At 34.7% G+C, this 22,653-nt stretch overlaps 1 protein-coding gene across 4 annotated transcripts in view; it reads right to left on the bottom strand.

Moving 5' to 3' along the window:
• Positions 1-22,653, bottom strand: part of dbr (debra) — an 83,940-nt gene that overhangs the window by 48,203 nt on the left and 13,084 nt on the right. For all 4 annotated transcript variants that reach the window (XM_075296835.1, XM_075296837.1, XM_075296838.1 and 1 more), the window contains exons 3-6: positions 14,908-15,039; positions 11,733-14,836; positions 8,110-8,469; positions 7,929-8,042 (exon numbers count right to left, since the gene is read on the bottom strand). In XM_075296835.1, coding sequence (XP_075152950.1) covers positions 7,929-8,042; positions 8,110-8,469; positions 11,733-14,836; positions 14,908-15,039 — 3,710 coding nt within the window. The remainder of the gene's footprint in view (positions 1-7,928; positions 8,043-8,109; positions 8,470-11,732; positions 14,837-14,907; positions 15,040-22,653) is intronic.

The raw sequence follows: 22,653 nt of genomic DNA, 5'->3' as shown, positions 1-22,653 counted from the left end.
AAAATATGTAAAAACACAAATTAGAAGGCAAATAAGAACAAATATACTTGGATAATTTGTAGAAATAAAATCAACACAAAAATCATTGTGTTGATTTGTTGATGTAAAAACAAAAAAAAAAAAAAAATTTAAAACGGAGCATGGATGGTATTTTTGGTACATTAGAGAACATTATTACTAACGCAAAGAAATCCATAAATAGGCCATATACAAGGGAAATTATAGACGCAAAATTTAGGGAATTGCAATTGCTCCAAGAAGAGTTTAAGCAATTAGTGGATCAAAAAGATCTCCCAGAGTTAGGCGATTTGTTAACTAAATACAAAAAATTGAGAAACGAGGCGGTGGAACTTTTGGGAATTCATTCCAAAGGCGGCCACTCTACAAATTCTGACCAGTCAAATCAGTCTATTAGTTCACCTGAAATTGCAGCCATGGATATCTCAGAATTATCCGTAATTTCTAAATTGGTGCCAATTTTCAGTGGCAAGAAAGAGGAAGTACACAATTTCGTCGCTAATCTGGAAATTGTGGCTCAGACCATTCCAGATGAGAAGAAAGCATTTTTCTTCCAATTCATTCTTAATTCTCGATTGGACTTAAAAGTCCAGAACAGAATTAGACAGGAATCCATACCTACCAAAATTGATGAATTAATAAATTCGATAAAAAGGGCATATAAACCGTCAAGAAATGCCAATGTGGTACTCAATGAACTAACCGGTCTGAGGCAAAGAAATAATAATCTTTCGGGTTTTGCAAGGATTTAGGACCTTAAATCTACACATTTTTTTTATTTTGTTTGAAACGCCTGCCTTCCACACGGCAGACATTACACAATATTCAAGTACATAAAACAATATCAGTCTCAGTATAACTTTCTAAGCGTGCGTATCTAAAATAAAACACAAATGTATATTTGTAGTCGTTCAATTTACTCAAACAGATCGGTCAATGCGTGCTATAGAAATATTTAGTGGAATAATAGTTATAGATTTATAGGTTTAAACTATTTCGGTGGTAAATATGTAAGGTGTGCGTTTTATAATCAAAGAATCTGTCAGAAAGAAGAACTAAGGCTACGTGAAGGCTGCGATCCCCCTTTTTAAAAGAATTAATTAATTTATATTTTCGTAAGTGGTATAACTGTCATCAACTCATAAAAGTTGGGTACACAGCTATTGAAAGGAACTTTCTCGTTATTTGCTTTTATTTTATTACAAATGTAGGAACAAATAACGGTGCTGGAGAAATACTTTACGAACTGTTTACATGAAGCAATTTCGAAGTGATGAATTTCCAATATTGCCATGGCAATGAAAACACCATTTACATGAAAGAGTTAGCACATATGTACAAATTAAGTGGAATAACTCAAATAAAATTATACAGTTAGATAGCTACAAACAAGGCTGCATTCAATCTGCAAACTAAAAATTTTATAGAAGCGAGACCTTGAGGCTGAAATAAACAGACTTGATCCAGTCTTTAAATAAACTGTGCTGCTGTGGCAATGAATAGTGCTGCTGTGGTACTGAATAGTACCTGCAATAAATTTCTGTCCTGGTGGCGCTCTTAGGCGCCGGCCAACGCCGGGTAGGTAGGGATCTTAGGATTCTCCCTTTTCCCACTTGAAATAGAAGTACTACATCCAAGAACCTACGCACCGAGTACATGTGTATTTGTAGTCATTCAATTCATTCAAACTGTTTGAATTATTCAAACATAACTTGTCCTAAGTGTTATATATGGATAATGGCAACTCTGGAAGGAAAATGAACATACATGGCAACTCTATATATTATTCATTCATTGTGAAATTCATTTTATACTGAATTGTTCGTTTCATCATTAAAATATTAAATTACTAAATAAAGAGAGCATCCCACTCTATTGAATACATAACAGTGTCAGAAGTGGGATCCAACACTATGGAAGAGGGACAATTGAATTCAATTGTTGGATCTTTGGCAGAGGCCATTCGCTCTGCAGTGGCACAAGCTGCACAGAATGCTGCGGCACAACCGGGAGGATCCCAAACACAGGGGATGAGACCGCCTCCGTTTTCGATGGGTGAATACAAGGTTTCGGATGGCACATCGGTGTCGGATTCGATTGGGCACTGCAACTGAGTAGAATAGCAAGTACCGAACAGCATATATATGCCCGTGTGCACATGAGTGGTGAATTGAATTCCGCATTGAGAATTTTAGTCAGCCCGAGGCAGCCTGAGGACCTGACTTATGAGGAGATCAAGAGGGTGTTATCAGACCACTTCCACGGCAAAAGAAATATGTACGCGGAGAGTTTTATATTTCGCCAGGTCCGCCAAGAGGGTGGCGAATCATTGTCCTTATTTGCTTTGCGACTGAAACAAGCTGCTGCCTTTTGCGACTATGGATCTTCTTTAGACCGAATGTTAATCGAACAAATGTTGGTGGGGTTGGAGGCGAAGTCAATATGTGATGATGTGATTGCCAGTAAGCCGAAGAGTTTTGCAGAGGCTTATGAGATAGCCTATGCAAAGGAATTGATTCAACGATCAGCTGATGTTGTTAATGCAAATGACAACGTATCGACCAACCAACGTGTAAATTGGGGTATATGCCGGTGAAAAAGAGGAACGAATCAAAGGCAAGAGCTGATTCGAAGCAAAATAGAGTCGAGTGTTACGGATGTGGTGGTCAACATTTCAGAAGAGATTGCAAGTTTAAAAATGCGAGATGTTTTTCATGTGGTAAGACTGGCCACATAGGAAGAATGTGCAAATAATCTACGAACCAAATAAAAGAATCTACAGCGGTAAGTGACAACGGGTCGATTGAGCAAATAAACCAGATGGGTGTTGTAAGAACTGCAGGGGAGCCGCTAAGAAGATAATTACGGTGAATGTGAATGGTAAGAACCTCGACATGGAATTGGACACCGGGGCCCCCTGTAGTGTTGTAAGCAGAACACGGTTCATAGATCTCTGCAAGAAGTTGCCACTCAAGAGAACAACCAGACAATTTTCCAGTTGCAATGGGCAGAAGTTGAATTGTGTGGGAAGAGTAATAGTCGACGTGAGATTTGGGACCACTAGTCGTAGATTGAATTTGTACATTGTGAATGATGCTATAGAAACTTTATGTGGGCGTGAATGGATAGCTCATTTTGACAAGGAAATAGATTTCGCCAGTTTGTTCGATGGATGCATAAATAGAAGCGAGTGTGATAATACAGATGCAATGCAATTGAGATGGTGCGTGCCATCTCAATACACGCACCAGAAGTGACAGTCGAAAAAAATATGAAATTGCAGCAATTGATATCCAGGTATGAACACGTGTTCGACAAAGTAGCGGGAACTTTTAAGGGGCCAGCTATTAAGGTGCATCTAAAGCCAGGTTCAAAACCCATCTTTGCACGGCCGAGGGAAATCCCGTTTGCATTAAAAGATGCCTACGCGAAGGAGATCGACGCTAAAATTGCTTCGGGGCTGTACAAAAAGGTTGACTTTTCCGAATGGGCGTCAACGACACATGTGATCACAAAAAAGAATGGGGGCATTCGTATCACAGGAAATTACAAGCCGACGGTCAACCCGCACATAGTGATTGATGAACATCCGATTCCGAAGGCGGAAGATATATTTAATAAAATGAAAGGCGCCAGAATTTTCGCGCATTTAGATGTCACAGATGCGTATAGCCATTTGTTAGTGGACGAGGAGTTCGCTCATGTGTTAACATTGAATACGCCGACTCATGGGTTGATACGGCCGACAAGAGCAGTATATGGAGCGGCCAACATACCCGCCATATAGCAACACACAATGGAGACGGCTTTGAACGGTATTACCAATATTTTGAATTTTTATGATGACATTCTCATTTACGCAGAAAACGTTGATGACCTGCTTCGAATACTAGAGACGACATTGGAAAGAATTAAGGAGCTTGGATTTAAGTTAAACAAATCCAAATGCGTTTTTGTGGCATCATCGATAGAATTTCTTGGACACAAGATTGATGCGAATGGCATACACAAGGCTAGTAAGCACGTCGATGCGATACGATATGCACCTAAACCACAATCGGTTGAAGATATTCAGTTATTCTTGGGAAAAGCCTCCTTTTATTCGAATTTCATCCCGGAATTGTCAACGTTGGAAAGACCACTGCGTGATATACTGAAAGCAGGAAAATTTAGCTGGTCAAAAGAGGCAGAGGTTTCCTACCAGAAAATAAGAGATATGTTAATATCACCACAAGTGTTGATTCCTTACGACCCAAGTCTGCCACTGATTTTGGCAACATACGCAAGCAATACGGGGTTGGGAGCAGTATTGTCCCACCGAATGCCCGATAAGCAAGAAAGGCCAATAGCATATGCGAGCCGCACTATGACCGTTACTGAACAGAGGTACCCCCAGATAGATAAGGAGGCGTTGGCCATAGTCTGGGCCGTTCAACGATTTTTCAAGTACTTATACGCTCGCCATTGGACCCTTATCACCGATCACAAGCCGTTAGTGCAAATCCTTCAACCTGATAAATCACTTCCAGTGCTTTGCATTTCACGTATGGCGAACTACGCAGATTTCCTAGCTAATTTCGATTATGAGGTGAAATACAGATCTTCAAAGGAAAACGCAAATGCAGATTTTCTATCGCGAGCAGCCGTAAAGAACCAAGTTTCAACAGGAAATGACAACATTCAGAAGCAAGAAAACGATGAGATGGATGCGTTCGACGAGTTTGTTATCAGGCAAATCAACCAACTAGTACTGACGGCGAAGAATGTGGCCATTGAGACGAAAAGAGACGAACATCTGGGCAAGATACTACAATTGCTAGAAGTTTTTGGCAAATTATGGCTATAAGGCTCCAGAGTCAAACTACAAATGTTCATCGGGATGTTTAACTTTTGAGCACCGTATTGTCATCCCTCCCAAGTATCGACAGCAAATTTTGGATGAACTGCACGGTTCGCATTTGGGGGTGGTAAAACTTCAGAGGTTTTACCCCAGCGGTATCAACGAGGCAGAGTGAGACAGAATCGCCGTTTCAGAGATCTAACTTTGAGGTAGCGGTGCCAATTGAGGATGTCAGGCGATCCACAAGAGTACGGAGACCTAGGGTCTTGTTCTCTCCGTAAGGGGAAGAGTGTTATATATGGATAATGGCAACTCTGGGAGGAAAATGAACATACACGGCAACTCTATATATTATTCATTCATTGTGAAATTCATTTTATACTGAATTGTTCGTTTCATCATTAAAATATTAAATTACTAAATAAAGAGAGTATCCCACTCTATTGAATACTTAACACTAAGTAAATATAATCAATTGTGATCATAGCGAAGTTATTGAATTTGGTTATTTATTGTATTCGTTGCTTATAGTTGCTATATTTAGTGTTATCCAGAGTATAATGTATGGACGTCTCAGAGAGGCATAAACATCTAAGTTTGATGACAAAGTCAAAGATGAAATCACTTAGAAAAGATCTATAATAATTTGTATTTGCTTATGGATTAGAAAATACACCCGTAGAAAAAATCATGAACAGCGTGGTCTTTTCAAAACGATCCGTTCATGAAAGTGAATCAACACACATGTGTTGTCAAACCAACAACCAGCGTTCATGATCTGACAACGCAATGGTTACGAATTTATAAACAAAATTAAAAAAAAAAGAGTTCCGATGCCGTGACTCGAACCTGTGTTGTCTGCACCATACGCGTTAACAGTCGCTTTAGCACATTTCACCACCGGCGGAGTTGCCATAATAACGTCTCGATTATTTTTAGACTTTTTATGACCAAAGAAAAACGAATGCCGTTCATGAAATCGTGAACGCCCGTGGACATTCCGTTTTGAGTTGTTGTGAACGTTTCCGTTTCATGTTGTCACCGTTCGTTCACGATTGAAGAAAGCGATTTTTTCTATTAGTGTAAGATATTGTAAAATATCTTCAAAACCTTTTCGCAATGTGTACTGACCCAGTAAAAAAAGCGTCGCCAAAAAAGTGATGAAAATTTTCTTTTTGGATCCAGAAATGGTGAAAAATTGACGCAGAAGCGATGAATTTAACATAGGCTTGTCATAGGACGGAAGTCCTCCAACAGTCATTGCACTGAATTTGCATCACTTCTTTAGGTGTGATCTGAAGTCAATGTCTTGGATGTAAATTAAAAAATTCTGTGATATTTTGTCAAATAAATAATTTTTATAATTTTTTATAATTTTTAATGGATTCTAACGCTTGTCGGAAACGTTTGACTTCAAATATTTTTAAAAATTCACATTTTTTTCAGATTGGATTTAGCATTTATTTCGACAAAATTTAAATGATTTGTACCATTTTATGAATTCTTACTCTGTTTGCAATCTATTTGAAACAAAAAAAGTTAAAATTACCCATAAAAAGTATGAAAAAAATATGTTAATAAAAATTGAATTAAAAGTACTTCCTGGAAAGTTAAAGTAAAGAACAACATTGGGTGTGCATCTTCTGGAAGTGCTTTTAAAGTTGTGCCTTTGGAAGAATTTCCAAATGTTTTTGCTGGGGATTTAGTTTAAGCCGGAAAAAGACAGAAACTGTCAAATCGTGTTTATACATCGACTTGTGGTAACATTCTCAAAACCGGGGTTTCGGAATTGCCGTGCCCCCGTGAGTTTTTTTATTTCTTTTTATACTTGACGTAAAATTTAAACTCATGCGCATATTCTTTTTTATATTAACCCTGGAAAGTCATCTTTATTTTTTGTACACTAACGTCATCCTTCGTCATTTTGACTACGGCTTTTTTGAAGACGATATAATGCATCGTGAGCAAAAATGAGAACCAAAATTGAGTTTATTTTCTTATTCAATTTGTTTTTAATTAATATAAAAAATTTCATAAAATGGTTGAATAAGTATAACTTAAATTAATAATTTCCTAATCTACTAAAATTCATTTTATATTGAAAGTGAAATTATGCGTCGTCATTTTGACGAAGGATGACTGTCTAGGGTTAAGACGACGGTGAAAGATTTTTGTTTTTTATAATAGTGGGGAAATTACGTTGTGCTCCTAGATGTATTTAATTTATTTGCGAATACTAAAATATCCAAAATTGGAATTCGATATAACTAGCATATACGCCGTATAGCTTTACGGAATATAAGAAATATTAGAACAAATCGAGCATAGACGTATGCAGTGTCGTTCGGCATTTATGAAATCGTTAAGATCATACGAATTGTTTTATTAAATAAACTGAATTCAATATCAATAAACATTAACATTAATTACACGAAGACATTGTATTTTCATAAAAAAAGTAGGCATCATCCCTACGTATATAAATCAGTGATTTAGGGCAAAAGTGAAATGTGATAAATTTTCAAACATATTTCTATCTCTAGAATGTTGACCCCTATGAATAGAAATGGAGCGCGAACCTAGAGAAAAGTTTGTTATTTATTTCTTAAATTTTAGGGGACTATCGTATCGTAAATAGTCCAAAGGGGATCATAAATGGTCCAAAGGGGATCATATACGTAGGGATAGGGTATCAACATCAGGATTCTCATAAAAATATTCCATGGTAATGACTATATTTGCATTTTGAGCCTGTATAAAAGTTAAATTGGTTTTCCAGTTTGGTTAAAAAGCAACTACATTTTAGGGGACTATCGTAAATTTCAGTAAATGGTCCAATACGATTTCCTACTATACTGTCGGGTTTGAAAAAACGTGTTTAAGCCAATTCCAAACAATAATATAATTTGAATAATTTTATCCACAAACAAATGGAATTTTCAAACATTTTTTTGGAAGCTACCAGCAATCTTTCCAATCTCTTAAAAGAAACTTTTGAACAAAATATACTTAAAACAAAAAACCAAGCATATGGATTAAGTTGCCAATAATGATAAAAAACTAAAATTACCTATTTCTAGTTGATCTTGCGGGTAATGATCTTCTGCTACCGGTTGGGGCCTTTTCAGGACCTTTGTAATATTTTGATTGTGTTTTACTTTGTCTAGTTGGACGACCCGAATTACTGAAAATATAAAAATATTTATAGAAATAAACAAAGATTTAATGATGTTTTTACAGTGTGGATTTACCTAGAAGTCTCATCTGATTCTTCTTTAATTTTTTCGAATTGCTTCGATTTCTCCGTTGATGTTTTGCTATCCTTATCGTTGTCTTTATCCTTTTCTTTGTGATTTTCTTTGTCTTTCTCCTTGGAATCTTTTTCTTTCGAATCCTTTTCTTTATCTTTCTGTTTTGGACTCTCTTTTTCTTTGTCTTTATCCTTTTCACCAGTTTCTGCGGTTTCAATGTTATCATTAACTTCTGTGGCCCGCTTACGACCTCTACGGCGAGGTATAGTATTGGCTTCTTCTTTAACATTACCGCCTTCCGTTGATGTTATATTCGAAGAACTAACATTGACAGCGTCTTCTTCAAGTTTTTCAGATTTTCTATTAAAAGGTTAAAAAACACAATTGTTTATAAGAGAACATAAAGAAAATTATAGAATAAGAAAATAGTTATAGTTAGTTAATAGTTATTGGCTATATCTAATTATACTTGTATAATTAGATATAATGCATTTGGACGTCAATTGCCTGTTTCGGTATCAGGCAAACATGAAATGTTATTGGCTATGGTTAGAGTGGTTGATGTAGTAAATAACCACATATGATGAATTTCTACCAAATAAAAGAACGGCAACCTGATTCTATTTTAGAGGTACTATTTAGGTTGCGAATTAGTGAATTTCTAAAGAAACTTTCCTCAAAATTTGATTTCTATATAAAATTTGGGCAAATTTTATTTTTAGAAAATGTCGAAATTTTATTTCTATATAAAATTTTGTCAAAATTTTATTTCTATAGAATTTTTTTCAAAATTTATTTCTATAGAAAATTTTGTCAAAATTTTACTTCTATAGAAAAAAATCAACATTTTATTTATATATAAAATGCCCTCAAAATTTTATTTCTATAGAAAATTTGGTCAAAGTTTTATTTCTATATAAAATGTCCTCAAAATTTTATTTGTATAGAAAATTTTGTCAAAATTTTATTTTTATAGAAAATTTTGTCGAAATTTTATTTCTATAGAAAATTTTATCAAATTTTTATTTCTATAGAAAATTTTATCAAATTTTTATTTCTATAGAAAATTTTGTCAAAATTTTATTTCTATAGAAAATCTTGTCGACATTTTATTTCTATAGAAAATTTTGTCGACATTTGATTTCTATAGAGAATTTTTTCAAAATTTTATTTCTATGGAAAATTTTATTTCTATAGCAAGTATTGTAAACATTTTATTTCTATAGAAAATTTTGTCAAAATTTTATTTCTATAGAAAATATTGTCAAGATGTTATTTATATAGAAAATTTTGTCAAAATTTTATTTCTATAGACAATTTTGTCGAGATTTTATTTCTATAGTAAATTTTGTCAAAATTTTATATCTATAGAAAATTTTGTCAAAATTTTATTTCTATAGAAAATTTTGTCAAGATGTTATTTCTATAGAAAATTTTGTCAAAATTTTATTTCTTTAGAAAAGAAAAGCAAGTTTTGTAAACATTTTATTTCTATAGAAAATTTTGTCAACATTTTATTTCTATATAAAATGTCCTCAAAATTTTGTTTCTATAGAAAATTTTTTCAAAATTTTATTTCTATTGAAATATTAAAAAAAGATTTCCGCTGCCGTGACTCGAACCTGTGTTATCTGCACCATTCGCGTTAACAGTCGCTTTATCACATTTCACAACCGGCGTAGTTGCCATAACAACGTCTCGATAATTTTAACTTTTTATGGCCAAAGAAAAACGAATGCCGTTCATGAAATCCTGAACGCCCGTGGACGAAATCGTGAACATTCCGTTTTGAGTTTTTGTGAACGTTTCTATAGAAAATCTTGTCAAAATTTTATTTCTATAGAAAATTTTGTAAAAATTTTATTTCTATTTAAAATTTTGTAAAAATTTTATTTCTATAGAAAATTTTGTAAAAATTTTATTTCTATAGAAAATTTTGTAAAAATTTTATTTCTATAGAAAATTTTGTCAAAATTTTATTTCTATAGAAAATTTTGTCAAAATTTTATTTCTATAGAAAATTTTGTCAAAATTTTATTTCTATAGAAAATTTTGCCAAAATTTTATTTCTATAGAAAATTTTGTCAAAATTTTATTTCTATAGAAAATTTTGTCAAAATTTTATTTCTATAGAAAATTTTGTCAAAATTTTATTTCTATAGAAAATTTTTTCAAAATTTTATTTGTATAGAAAATTTTGTCAAAATTTTATTTCTATAGAAAATATTCTCAAAATTTTATTTCTATAAAAAATTTTGTCAAAATTTTATTTCTATAGAAAATTTTGTCAATATGTTATTTCTATAGAAAATGTCCTCAAAATTTTGTTTCTATAGAATTTTTTTTCAAAATTTTATTTCTATTGAAGATCTTGTCAAAATTTTATTTCTATAGAAAATCTTGTCAAAATTTTATTTCTATAGAAAATTTTGTAAAAATTTTATTTCTATTTAAAATTTTGTAAAAATTTTATTTCTATAGAAAATTTTGTAAAAATTTTATTTCTATAGAAAATTTTGTCAAAATTTTATTTCTATAGAAAATTTTGTCAAAATTTTATTTCTATAGAAAATTTTTTCAAAATTTTATTTGTATAGAAAATTTTGTCAAAATTTTATTTCTATAGAAAATATTCTCAAAATTTTATTTCTATAAAAAATTTTGTCAAAATTTTATTTCTATAGAAAATTTTGTCAATATGTTATTTCTATAGAAAATTGTGTCAAAATTTTATTTCTTTAGAAAATTTTGTCGAGATTTTATTTCTATAGAAAATTTTGTCAAAATTTTATTTCTTTAAAAAATTTTGTCAAAATTTTATTTGTATGGAAAATTTGATCAAAATTTTATTTCTCTAGAAAATTTTGTCAAAATTTTATTTCTATAGAAAATTTTGTCAAAATTTTATTTCTATAGAAAATTTTGTCAAAATTTTATTTCTATTGAAAATTTTGTCAAAATTTTATTTCTATGGCAAGTTTTGTAAAAATTTTATTTCTATAGAAATTTTTTTCAAAATTTTATTTCTATAGCAAGCCATTTTATTTCTATAGAAAATTTTGTCAAAATTTTATTTCTATGGCAAGTTTTGTAAAAAATTTTATTTCTTTAGAAATTTTTGTCAAAATTTTATTTCTATAGAAAATGTCCTCAAAATTTTGTTTCTATAGAATTTTTTTTCAAAATTTTATTTCTATTGAAGATCTTGTCAAAAATTTATTTCTATAGAACAGAGCTTCCCAACCCAATTTGCTTCGCGCAAAGTGGCAGCCCAATATCTCACGCTCACTTAGACTATTCAGTCCAATGTGATACCACAGGTGATGATCTTCTCGCTTATCAACGAGTGCTGCCCGGTTCTATGTTAAGCTCATTGACTTCCTTCTTATATACTGTTTCACATTGTGGTAAAACCATTTATAGAAGCTTTAATACACTCACAAAGGACAATGAAAATTGTTGGTTTTCGCTCTAAAGTAGGATGGCATGCTACACATTGGACCATTGTGTCTTCCTAAACCCCTTCCCCATATAAATTTAACACTAATAATTCAAAAATTGTTAATTCAAACGACCCCTAAGTATTTACCTTTATGTTGATCTAATCCTCTTTATTTACTTACGTTTTCTCTTTTGCAGACACCTGATGTTGCTGCTGTTTCTTCTCGCTCGTTACACTCGTTTCAGCCGATTCTTTAACCACTTTTTCCTTCTCGTCCTTAGTGATTCCACTGAAGCGTACCCTACCAACAGAAGATGGTAGGGTACAACGTCTTTCTGTTATACGAGCTGGAGTTGTAGTCTTTTTCTTGGCCGACTGTTGTTCCTTCTTCATTTCAGGTTTTTCTGGCATCAATGCTTGCTGTATTGTCCCTCCACTGGCCAAATTGGTAGTACTACCAGTATTTTGGCTCTTAACCAAGGTGATTTTATCGATTTGTTCCTCTATATCAATGTTGGAGGAATTACTAGTGGACATTTTATTGCTTCTATGCTCGATAACGATTTCCTTAATAGCTGGCTTGGTTGTAGAATCAGCATCCTGTATTACTGTGGTAGAGACACTAGATGAAATCTCTTTGTTACGCATTTCCTGTTTCTCTTGAGCTTGTTTTAGAGACCTTTTCAAGGCTGAACGTATCTGCTGGACAGATTGTTTCGAAGTAGCTGCTGTTGCTGCTAGAGATTGTACTACATTGGAGGAATTTGTTGCACTGGTCGTCGATGTTGTAGGTACGTAATGTAAGGATAAGGAATTCGCAATTTCATCCTGGGAATTTGGATTTTTCTGTAGCCCTATAGCTTCCAGAAGTTGTTGACCCAAAGCGGCCTTATTCAATTGCTTGCGTGAGCCTTGTTTGGAGGGTGAAGTTTCTGTACTACTTGTACCTGAAAGCAATTCGTTGGCATTGTTCTTAGCATTTGTGGGCAAATCTTTATCCCCACCAAGGCCATCAATTTTACCACAATTCGCTAAGTCTTTACCGCTGGTGTCACTTGAAGCTTGCTCCTTGCGTGATGATTGTATTACGGTTTTTCGATGCTTTATAATTGGACGTGTTATAACAGGCGGGGTATTTTGCAATTGGCTAGGCATCACAAAAGTATTGAGATCAATGGGCAAAGTTATATTTTGCGATTTGGCCATTTCATTTGCTCCCACCACTGAAGAAATACTGTTTGCCGGTTTTGTACCATTGGCCGTAGTCGTAGTTGTAGTCACCGGCTCCATTAGAACGATATCATCGTCAATGTCGATTAAGGCATCAAATTCATTGGCATTATTCGATGTCGCCGTTAAACTATTATGGCGCCTTTTCTGGGGTTTCTGTTGCCTAGACATGGTCACCCTCTGTTTCTGTAGCAAAGACATTAAAGCTTCATTGGCCAATTCACTAGAAGCCCCATTTAAAAGGCTCAATTGAGCTAGAAAACTGGGATTCGATAGATCAATTTCGTAGTTATTAACAGGTTTTCGTGACCTAGAAGCTAATTTTTGTGATAACTCGGCAATTGTTTCATCTTCGTCTTCATCGGAAATAACAATAGAGTCCCGATGTTTTTGACTATTGGATTTGCGGGAACGCTTAGCTAACAACGAGGACGAAGAAGTTTTCGAAGTGTTTCCAGACTCTTTAGATTGAGATCTTTTCAGTGATGTACTGGCAGCCAGAGGAATTGTTTCTTTGGCCGGACATTCTTCTGGTAGAGCAGGTACTAATTGTACCGATGTTTCAGGGGGTAATTTGTATGGTATGGCCTTATTGATTTCCTCAGTAGTGGGATCTATTACAATTGCAGTCTTGGTATTAGTGAAGGAACCGGCTAGGGGTATAGTAGAGCCTCCTAGAGTTGCGGCATTTGTATTATTCGCTATTGTTGGTTGAGACTTTTTCCCTATGGCTATGTTATGTTGTTGCTGTAAGGCTTGAGCCGCCATAAGTACAGGGGCTAAATACGGGCCCAAAAGTTGGGTTAAATCTGTATCTTGTAGAAGATTTGGATCCGACATTATATCGGTAAAACGGGTATTCTTCAAACGTTGCAATTGCAATTCCATATTTTGTTTATTGACGGGCCACTTCAAAGCCTTTAGAATCAATTTCAACAAGTCCACATCTCGTATGACACGACCCAATAGAATGTCCTCGGGGAAGCTAGGCTTTGCAGGTTGAGCTTGGCTGGATGTTTGTGGTGTGGTATCTTTACTAAGTGATGCTGCCGGTATTACAACTGGCGGATTTGTGGAAGGAGCCATTATATCTCCATCAGATTTCTTTAGTTTATTACCCGCTGTAGCCGACGGTTTATTTTTGGGAGCAGCTATAATAATACGATCGGGTAATTCATCTGTCACAACATGCTTACTCTGATCCATCATAAGCATTGTGGTGTTGGCTGGTGGCACTGGTAACTGATTGGTTATCAATAGAGATTGCTGTTTAGGTTGGGCATTTTTCAATAAGGAAACCTGGCCCGAACTATTGGCTTTGATGTTATTCAAAGCCTTAACCAAATTTTTACGTTTCTGTTGGAGTATTGTATTATCTTTGACTGTTATAGCTGTGCCAGGAGCCAAAGGCATTGATGTTGTTTTATTACCTAACTCTTGGTCAAGAGCTATAACGACATCTGGTTCTGATGTGATGGTTGTGGTAGTGGAGGTCGTGGGTGGTTTCACTGGTCCAATGACATAGCCACCACTGGTAAACGTTGTTACCTGGGTGGGTTGTTGTGATGTCGTTTGTTTTGCCAAAGGCTTTGGAGCTATTGCACAAAACGATTTCATAACACGACTGGGACTGGAGGATTTACGTCCACTGTTGTTTGATCCCGTAGGCTTTTGTTGCATCTGAGCTAAATTGGCAAATGCTGCAGCTGAGGAGGCTTCAATCATTATACTGTGACGTCTTTGCGAATGTGATATAACTTTTTGTTGATTTTCTCTGGTCAACGGATCCGATACGGATACATTTACAATAACATCATCTTTGCGTGGTGTTGTATTGGCCGCAGTTATCATTGCTTGTATGGCTGAAGTTGGCGGAGGTGGGGGTGGTGGTGAGACCATTTGCGATATTGAAGAAGCGGCAGCAATTCCTGCCGCCATTGTTTGCTCACTGGATTTTTGAGATTTCTCAGTTTCTTTTCTACTAAGGAAATCGGAGGATGTATATTCGGGATTATTGCTTGTATCTGCGTTGATTGTTGTGGTTGTATTTTTAGGCTACAAAAAATATATATATAAAGGAATTTATGAATTTTTACTATGATTTTCTTGAATTTTCGTAAACTTACCAAACTGCTGAAGAGGAAATCTCGAAATACTTGTTGTGTATGTTTAGCAATTTTCGATAGAGAAGCGGTAGCCTCCACCTGACGAAAGCAGGATTTGCATAGAACTTTTGGTAGGGCATCATTTTCAAATATCTGAAATAAAGAAAGAGGGTTTAATTGGAATTTTACAGATTTAATGTAATACAGTGGCTAAAAGTGAATATAATTTTGTGCACAACTTCAACCGAAATTTCACAGAAATTTAGGATCTTTAGCCATGGGAAAAAATCTGTTATATTTTTGCAATTCATGGTCTAGTGAAATAAATACACAGCCTGTCGAGCTATAACGATCGACTGAAACAGCTGATTTTTGGTTGTAAATTCAGCTGTTTGTTTCCATTTCAGTCGATCGATAGAGCACGATCGACATACAGAAACAGGCTGAAAATTTGGAAACTTTTTAGGTTTTCTAATGTTAGTATTATCCAGAACTAAAAAAAAATTATACGAGTGCTGTCTTTTATATTGCGGGATTGGGCAACCGTAGTATTGCAATATGCCAATTCACAGCTCCATGGTAAATCTTGACATTTTTAGGTTATACGTAGTTAGAACGTTTTGAAATAAGAGCGATATTATTGTTGTTTACATTGACTTCAAAGATTTATCTTGCCCAAAAAAATGGAATAAAATCGTTAAAATTTTCGTAACAACAGTTTTTAGCGAAGAAGTTTCGTGAAAGACCCATGTTTATCGATGGTATGGTGAATTCAACTGAGGTCGTAGTTCACTCCAAGACGATTTTCATGAACGTAATCCAAAATCAGTTGTTGTTCCGAAAACCCTTGATGTTGGGCGTCACCTTGATATTGCAAGATCGTCATGGGACCTCTCGAGAGATTGAGACAACCTTAGACATTAGTGGGACCAGCATATATTTAATATTACATAAACATTTGACCATAAAAAATTTGTTCGCATTGAACCTCACTAAATTTTTCAATCGCTCAAAAAAGGGCTCGTGCCGATTGGTCGAAAGAATTGCCCCAAGAATTGACATTGTGACAGATGAGGAATCGCGATTTACGCATAGGAGCCCGAAAGGAAACAGCAGTAAACTGTATGGCTGTATCAAGATGAGCCCAACCCAACAAAAGTTATGCCCTTTACAGACTATCAGTTATTCCGGACGACAGTGGTCGTGTCGAACATATCCCATATATTGTGCACATTATCAGTTAAGTCCGAAGGCATAATCGATACTGCTGCAGGTTTATGGGATCGATAACATATTTACCGATTATTTAGTCATCGCCGACAAGTCGTATCGATCCGACACACTGTAAGATTCTTTACAAACACCGACATTCCGTCCGGAATAACTCTGTAAAGCGCATTACTCGCGCACGGAGCATGCCCAAGCAAATGATAGTCTTTTTTCGGAAAAATTGGACATATACCACTAGAACAACGCAGGACAGAAAATTCTGAGTGAAACACAAGCATAGTTCCTAGTTTGGTATTTTTCTTTGTTTTTTTTTTTTTTGTATCAGTTCAACTGAAACATGTTTTAGTGTAATTGAATTAAGCACATACAAATATATACAATTATATATTTCAAATTTTTAATAACTTTTGTTGTTTTTTTTTTACATATTTAAGTACGTTAATCTTTTTATTTCTGGTAACCAATATTTCACATTTTTAAACCATTTTCAATTTTTTGCTATTTTTAAGAGATAAAGTATTAACGAGAGCAATACCTTCCAAGGCGAATAATTTTAACAAACTAATTTATTTCGATATCGAATCTTTTCTTATATACCCAAAATGAAACTACTATGGAAATATAAATCTGTATACTCCAAAAAAAGCAGGTAGAAGACTCATAAGTGATCTTTGTTTCCCTTTCACAAGGATATATATGGAATTGCAAGCCTGCCCTAAATTAGTTAACACATGTCTAATGAATGTCCTTGTTCCATATGGTTTTATCCCTTCCTTCCATCCCTTATTGAATATCATTGCTACCTGGTATGGTATGTGTATTTTCCCTTTCATTTAAACGTTATGTATTCAAGCGTTTGGGTATTTATAATTTTCAGTTTCCAATAGACAATGATCCCCAATACTAATAATAAGAAACACAGATTACCGCTTGAGCCCACAAATATTTTCCACGTTAACAATTTTCATAGGATAGGAAAAATCACTATCTGTCAAACATCAATAAGCCCGCAATAAAAATACGAATGTTCGTTTTTTTATTTTAAGCGGCAGGCCTTTTCCGTACCGCCTATTTGTCATAAATACCAAAACGACCTTCAATATCGATCAGGAATGCAAAAATATAATAAATTCCTACTCAGAATATGGCACCATTCGAATCGTGTGGCTCACTTTGAGGGAACGAGCATGTCAATGACCTAGCGATAAAATCCAGGGTAGATCAGAAAGCAAACTTGGATAACCCAAAGCCCTTTGGGGCCACCCGGTCCGAATCAAAAGCAAAGCGAGCACATGCAGAGCTGTGGAACAGTGACATCGTCGGAAGGACCACGAAGATCATATGGGGAGATCCCGATGAAGATAAAACAAGGAGAGTAGGAGTACGATCAGTAGGGCTATTGAAATCATCAAGGCACACTTGGACCTCAGTGATAGTTTATGCAGGGCATGTGGAGAGGACGAAAAGACACTTGGACATTATCTGTGTCACTGCCTGGCATTTACAAGATCTATGTCCTAAATTTTGGGAGGCGAAAACATTCCATATATAAACCGATTGAAGGGAGTAAAAAGGAAACAAATTAAAGAATTCGTCGGAAGCACAGAATTCTTGAAATATGAATGGGTTTGTAGTTATAAACAAGAGCGCGCAACAAGTCGACTCCTCTCTTCAACCTACCAACCTAAGATATATACATTTTTGCATACGTTTTTGCCAATTGTCAAAGGACTTTGCCACTCTGATTGGGCATCAGGACTATACGGCGGATGAACCATCAAATCGATGTTTTGAGTTGTCAAAAATTCACTTGTTTGAACTCGCATTATCAGGTTGTCTGATAAGTCCTCGGTATGACACATACATGGCGTCTCTAGTAAAGGGTGATTCTTTTGAGGTTAGGATTTTCATGCATTAGTATTTGACAGATCACGTGGGATTTCAGACATGGTGTCAAAGAGAAAGATGCTCAGTATGCTTTGACATTTCATCATGAATAGACTTACTAACGAGCAACGCTTGCAAATCATTGAATTTTATTACCAAAATCAGTGGCAGAAAATCCGCTTTTTTATCGACAAATTTTGTTCAGCGATGAGGCTCATTTCTGGTTGAATGGCTACGTAAATAAGCAAAATTGCCGCATTTGGAGTGAAGAGCAACCAGAAGCCGTTCAAGAACTGCCCATGCATCCCGAAAAATGCACTGTTTGGTGTGGTTTGTACGCTGGTGGAATCATTGGACCGTATTTTTTCAAAGATGCTGTTGGACGCAACGTTACGGTGAATGGCGATCACTATCGTTCGATGCTAACAAACTTTTTGTTGCCAAAAATGGAAGAACTGAACTTGGTTGACATGTGGTTTCAACAAGATGGCGCTACATGCCACACAGCTCGCGATTCTATGGCCATTTTGAGGGAAAACTTCGGAGAACAATTCATCTCAAGAAATGGACCGGTAAGTTGGCCACCAAGATCATGCGATTTGACGCCTTTAGACTATTTTTTGTGGGGCTACGTCAAGTCTAAAGTCTACAGAAATAAGCCAGCAACTATTCCAGCTTTGGAAGACAACATTTCCGAAGAAATTCGGGCTATTCCGGCCGAAATGCTCGAAAAAGTTGCCCAAAATTGGACTTTCCGAATGGACCACCTAAGACGCAGCCGCGGTCAACATTTAAATGAAATTATCTTCAAAAAGTAAATGTCATGGACCAATCTAACGTTTCAAATAAAGAACCGATGAGATTTTGCAAATTTTATGCGTTTTTTTTTTAAAAAAAAGTTATCAAGCTCTTAACAAATCACCCTTTATTAAATGCATATTATTTTTATATAGTACCAACCTTCAAATGATTCGTGTCAAATTTTGACGTCTGTAAGTCAATTAGTTTGTGAGCGTCTTTTGTGAAGCAACTTTTGTTATTGTGAAGAAATGGAAAAAAGGAATTTCGTGTTTTGAAAAAATACTGTTTTCTGAAGGGAAAAAATACGGTGGAAGCAAAAATTTAGCTTGATAATGAGTTTCCGGACTCTGCCCCAGGGAAATCAACAATAATTGATTGGTATGCAAAATTCAAGCGTGGTGAAATGAGCACGGAGGACGGTGAACGCAGTGACCTTAAAAATATCAAAGGAACATGTTGGTCATATCATTCATCAATATTTGGATATGCGGAAGCTCTGTGCAAAATGGGCGCCGCGCGAGCTCACATTTGACCAAAAACAACAACGTATTGATGATTCTGAGCGGTGTTTGCAGCTGTTAACTCGTAATACACCCGAGATTTTCCGTCGATATGTCACAATGGATGAAACATGGCTCCATCACTACACTCCTGAGTCCAATCGACAGTCGGCTGAGTGGACAGCGACCGGTGAACAGTCTCCGAAGCGTGGAAAGACTCAAAAACCCGCTGGCAAAGTAATGGCCTCTGTTTTTTGGGATGCGCATGGAATAATTTTTATCGATTATCTTGAGAAGGGAAAAACCATCAACAGTGACTATTATATGGCGTTATTGGAGCGTTTAAAGGTCGAAATTGCGGCAAAACGGCCCCATATGAAGAAGAAACAAGTGTTGTTCCACCAAGACAACGCACCATGCCACAAGTCCTTGAGAACGATGGCAAAAATTCATGAATTGGGCTTCGAATTGCTTCCCCACCCACCGTATTCTCCAGATCTGACCCCCAGCGACTTTTTCTTGTTCTCAGACCTCAAAAGGATGCTCGCAGGGAAAACATTTGGCTGCAATGAAGAGGTGATCGCCGAAATCGAGGCCTATTTTGAGTCAAAACCGAAGGAGTACTACCAAAATGGTATAAAAAAATTGGAAGGTCGTTATAATCGTTGTATCGCTCTTGAAGGGAACTATGTTGAATAATAAAAACGAATTTTGACAAAAAAAAATGTATTTTTCTTTGTTAGAATTATCAGGACTTATCAGCCAACCTGTTATTAGGTCAAAAATCGGTATTTTAATACGTTAAAAATGGACAATACAATTGATCAATTCAGCCCATATTCTAGTAAAACCTACTTTTTATATCACCGTGAAATTTCACTCATATAAATATACTTTGAATGGCCTGAAATCCATTACTTCGTTTTCCGTTGTTCGATTAAAACCCCTAATGGAATCTAATTTGTCGAAATATTTCTTTAATTACAAAGATAGGAAGATTTTTTCAATGTTTGTTTCGCCGGAGTCAGCTCCGACTCCAGCAAAATCTTCAGACTCCGACTCCAAAGCCCTGAGTGAAACAGTCACTTTTCTTACCTATTTTGCTGGACGCGCACTTTATTAGACCACGTACCAAATTTCAACCGGATTGGATGAAATTTGCACATCCTCCAAAACGATCTGCAAAAAAAATTTGGGGAATGGTTTATATGGAGCGATATACGTAAAAGTGATACGATATGGCCCATTTGCAACCGTTGCCACAGTTGGTAGAATTCTACCAAAAATGGTAGATTTAAAATTTTTAAGAACTAAAATTTTGACAAAATTTTCTATAGAAATAAAATATTGACAAAATTTTCTATATAAATAAAATGTTGACAAAATTTTCTATAGCAATAAAAATTTTGACAAAATTTTCTATAGAAATAAAACTTTGACAAAATAGTCTATAGAAATAAAATGTTAACAAAAATTTCTATAGAAATAAAATTTTTAAAAATTTTCTATAGAAATAAAATTTTTACAAAATTTTCTATAGAAATAAAATTTTGACAAAATTTTCTATAGAAATAAAATTTTCTATAGAAATAAAATTTTGACAAAATTTTCTATAGAAATGAAATGTTGACAAAATTTTCTATAGAAATAAAATTTTCACAAAATTTTCGATAGAAATAAAATTTTGACAAAATTTTTTATAGAAATAAAATTTTGACAAAAATTGTTATAGAAATAAAATTTTGACAAAATGTTCTATAGAAATAAAAAAAATTTCCATAGAAATAAAATTTTGACGAAATTTTCTATAGAAATTAGAGGTGTGCGCGTGACACGGGCGATTCACGCGTGAATAACGTGAGTCGTGAACAAATTCTGATGCAACTCTCGTGAATATAATAAATAAACTTTCTGGGGTCTTAGACCAGTATTGCGATGTGTTACAAAAGGAATGACAAAGTTAATATGCCCTCCCATCCTATGATGAAGGGTATAATTTGTTTAAGTAAAGAGTATAATATTTCTGTTAATCAAAATTTGATTATTAAAAAAAAAATGTCCATAAGATTATGTTTATTATTTTCAGAGTAATCCAAATTACACTAAGGAAATTTTCCATTACTTCACGGATGCAAATTTCAGAAACTTCTGTTAATTAAGATTTCTTTATTATATGGAATGTGGTCCGTGTTGTAAATATGTACACGGATGAAAAAGACTGTTTTTCATATGTTTGGCTATAAACATTATATGTTTGGAACACAAATTTTTAAACACAATATTTTTGAGTGCAAGCATATAATGTTCATAAACTAGCATAACATGTTTGGGACATATATGTTAATATGTTAGAACATATTATGTTTGGGACATAAAATGTTTGTAAATATAATATGCTTGGATGCAAACATATATTAATTTAGAAATAGCCTATAAACATATATGTGTTTAGTAGCTTGGAGCGCTATTTAACAGAGAGCGATATTGAATTAAGTTGGTGGTTGTCGCTTGTTATTACAAAATTAACATTTTATTTTTCCTTGGGCAATTGATCAGCTACTTCTTTGATCCTTACAAACTGTGTGGTCCGCTGTTCGAATCCCCGTCCGGCAAAAGGTAAAATTAAAATAAAAAAATCATAAAATTGAATAATTTCTTCTACAATGTTTGTATTACAGAAAAAGGTGCTAAGAACTAAAAAATCTCGTGGAAGTGAGAAAGATGTGGGGGAATATACAATTAGGCAGAAACAAAATTTTGAGCATTCAGGTCGAAAACCTATGTTGTTATATATATAGCACCTGTTTATTTTCATAATTCATTATGATTGTAAATATATAAATAAATAAATAAAATTTTGAGCACAATATTGTTTGGGAGAATTTTTTTAAGCATATAATATTTTTGGGTGCAAAATGCTTCCAAACATATTATATGTTCACATAATAACATATTGTTTTTTGGAAGACAACATTATTGAATTTGGATGCAAAAATACAAAATGTTTGGAAATTGACTACCCAAACATATATTGTTTAGACCAATATGCTTTCAAACATATTATATATTGGAAGAGATCAAACATATAAATGTTTGGGCAATACCCAAAAATGTATATGCTTGAAGCAAAATATGTTTGGGAGTATATGTTACAGAAGCGATTTTTTGTGAGCGTGTAGTTATTGCTTTGTGTTGGGAGCCACCGTGGTGCAATGGTTAGCATGCCCGCCTTGCATACATAAGGTCGTGGGTTCGATTCCTGCTTCGACCGAACACCAAAAAGTTTTTCAGCGGTGGATTATCCCACCTCAGTAATGCTGGTGACATTTCAGAGGGTTTCAAAGCTTCT

The sequence above is a fragment of the Haematobia irritans genome, chromosome 2 (assembly GCF_050003625.1).
Source record: "Haematobia irritans isolate KBUSLIRL chromosome 2, ASM5000362v1, whole genome shotgun sequence".
In the NCBI taxonomy this organism is placed as follows: domain Eukaryota; kingdom Metazoa; phylum Arthropoda; class Insecta; order Diptera; family Muscidae; genus Haematobia; species Haematobia irritans.
Note: the sequence above shows the minus strand (reverse complement) of the source record. Positions and strands in the feature narration are given on the sequence as shown.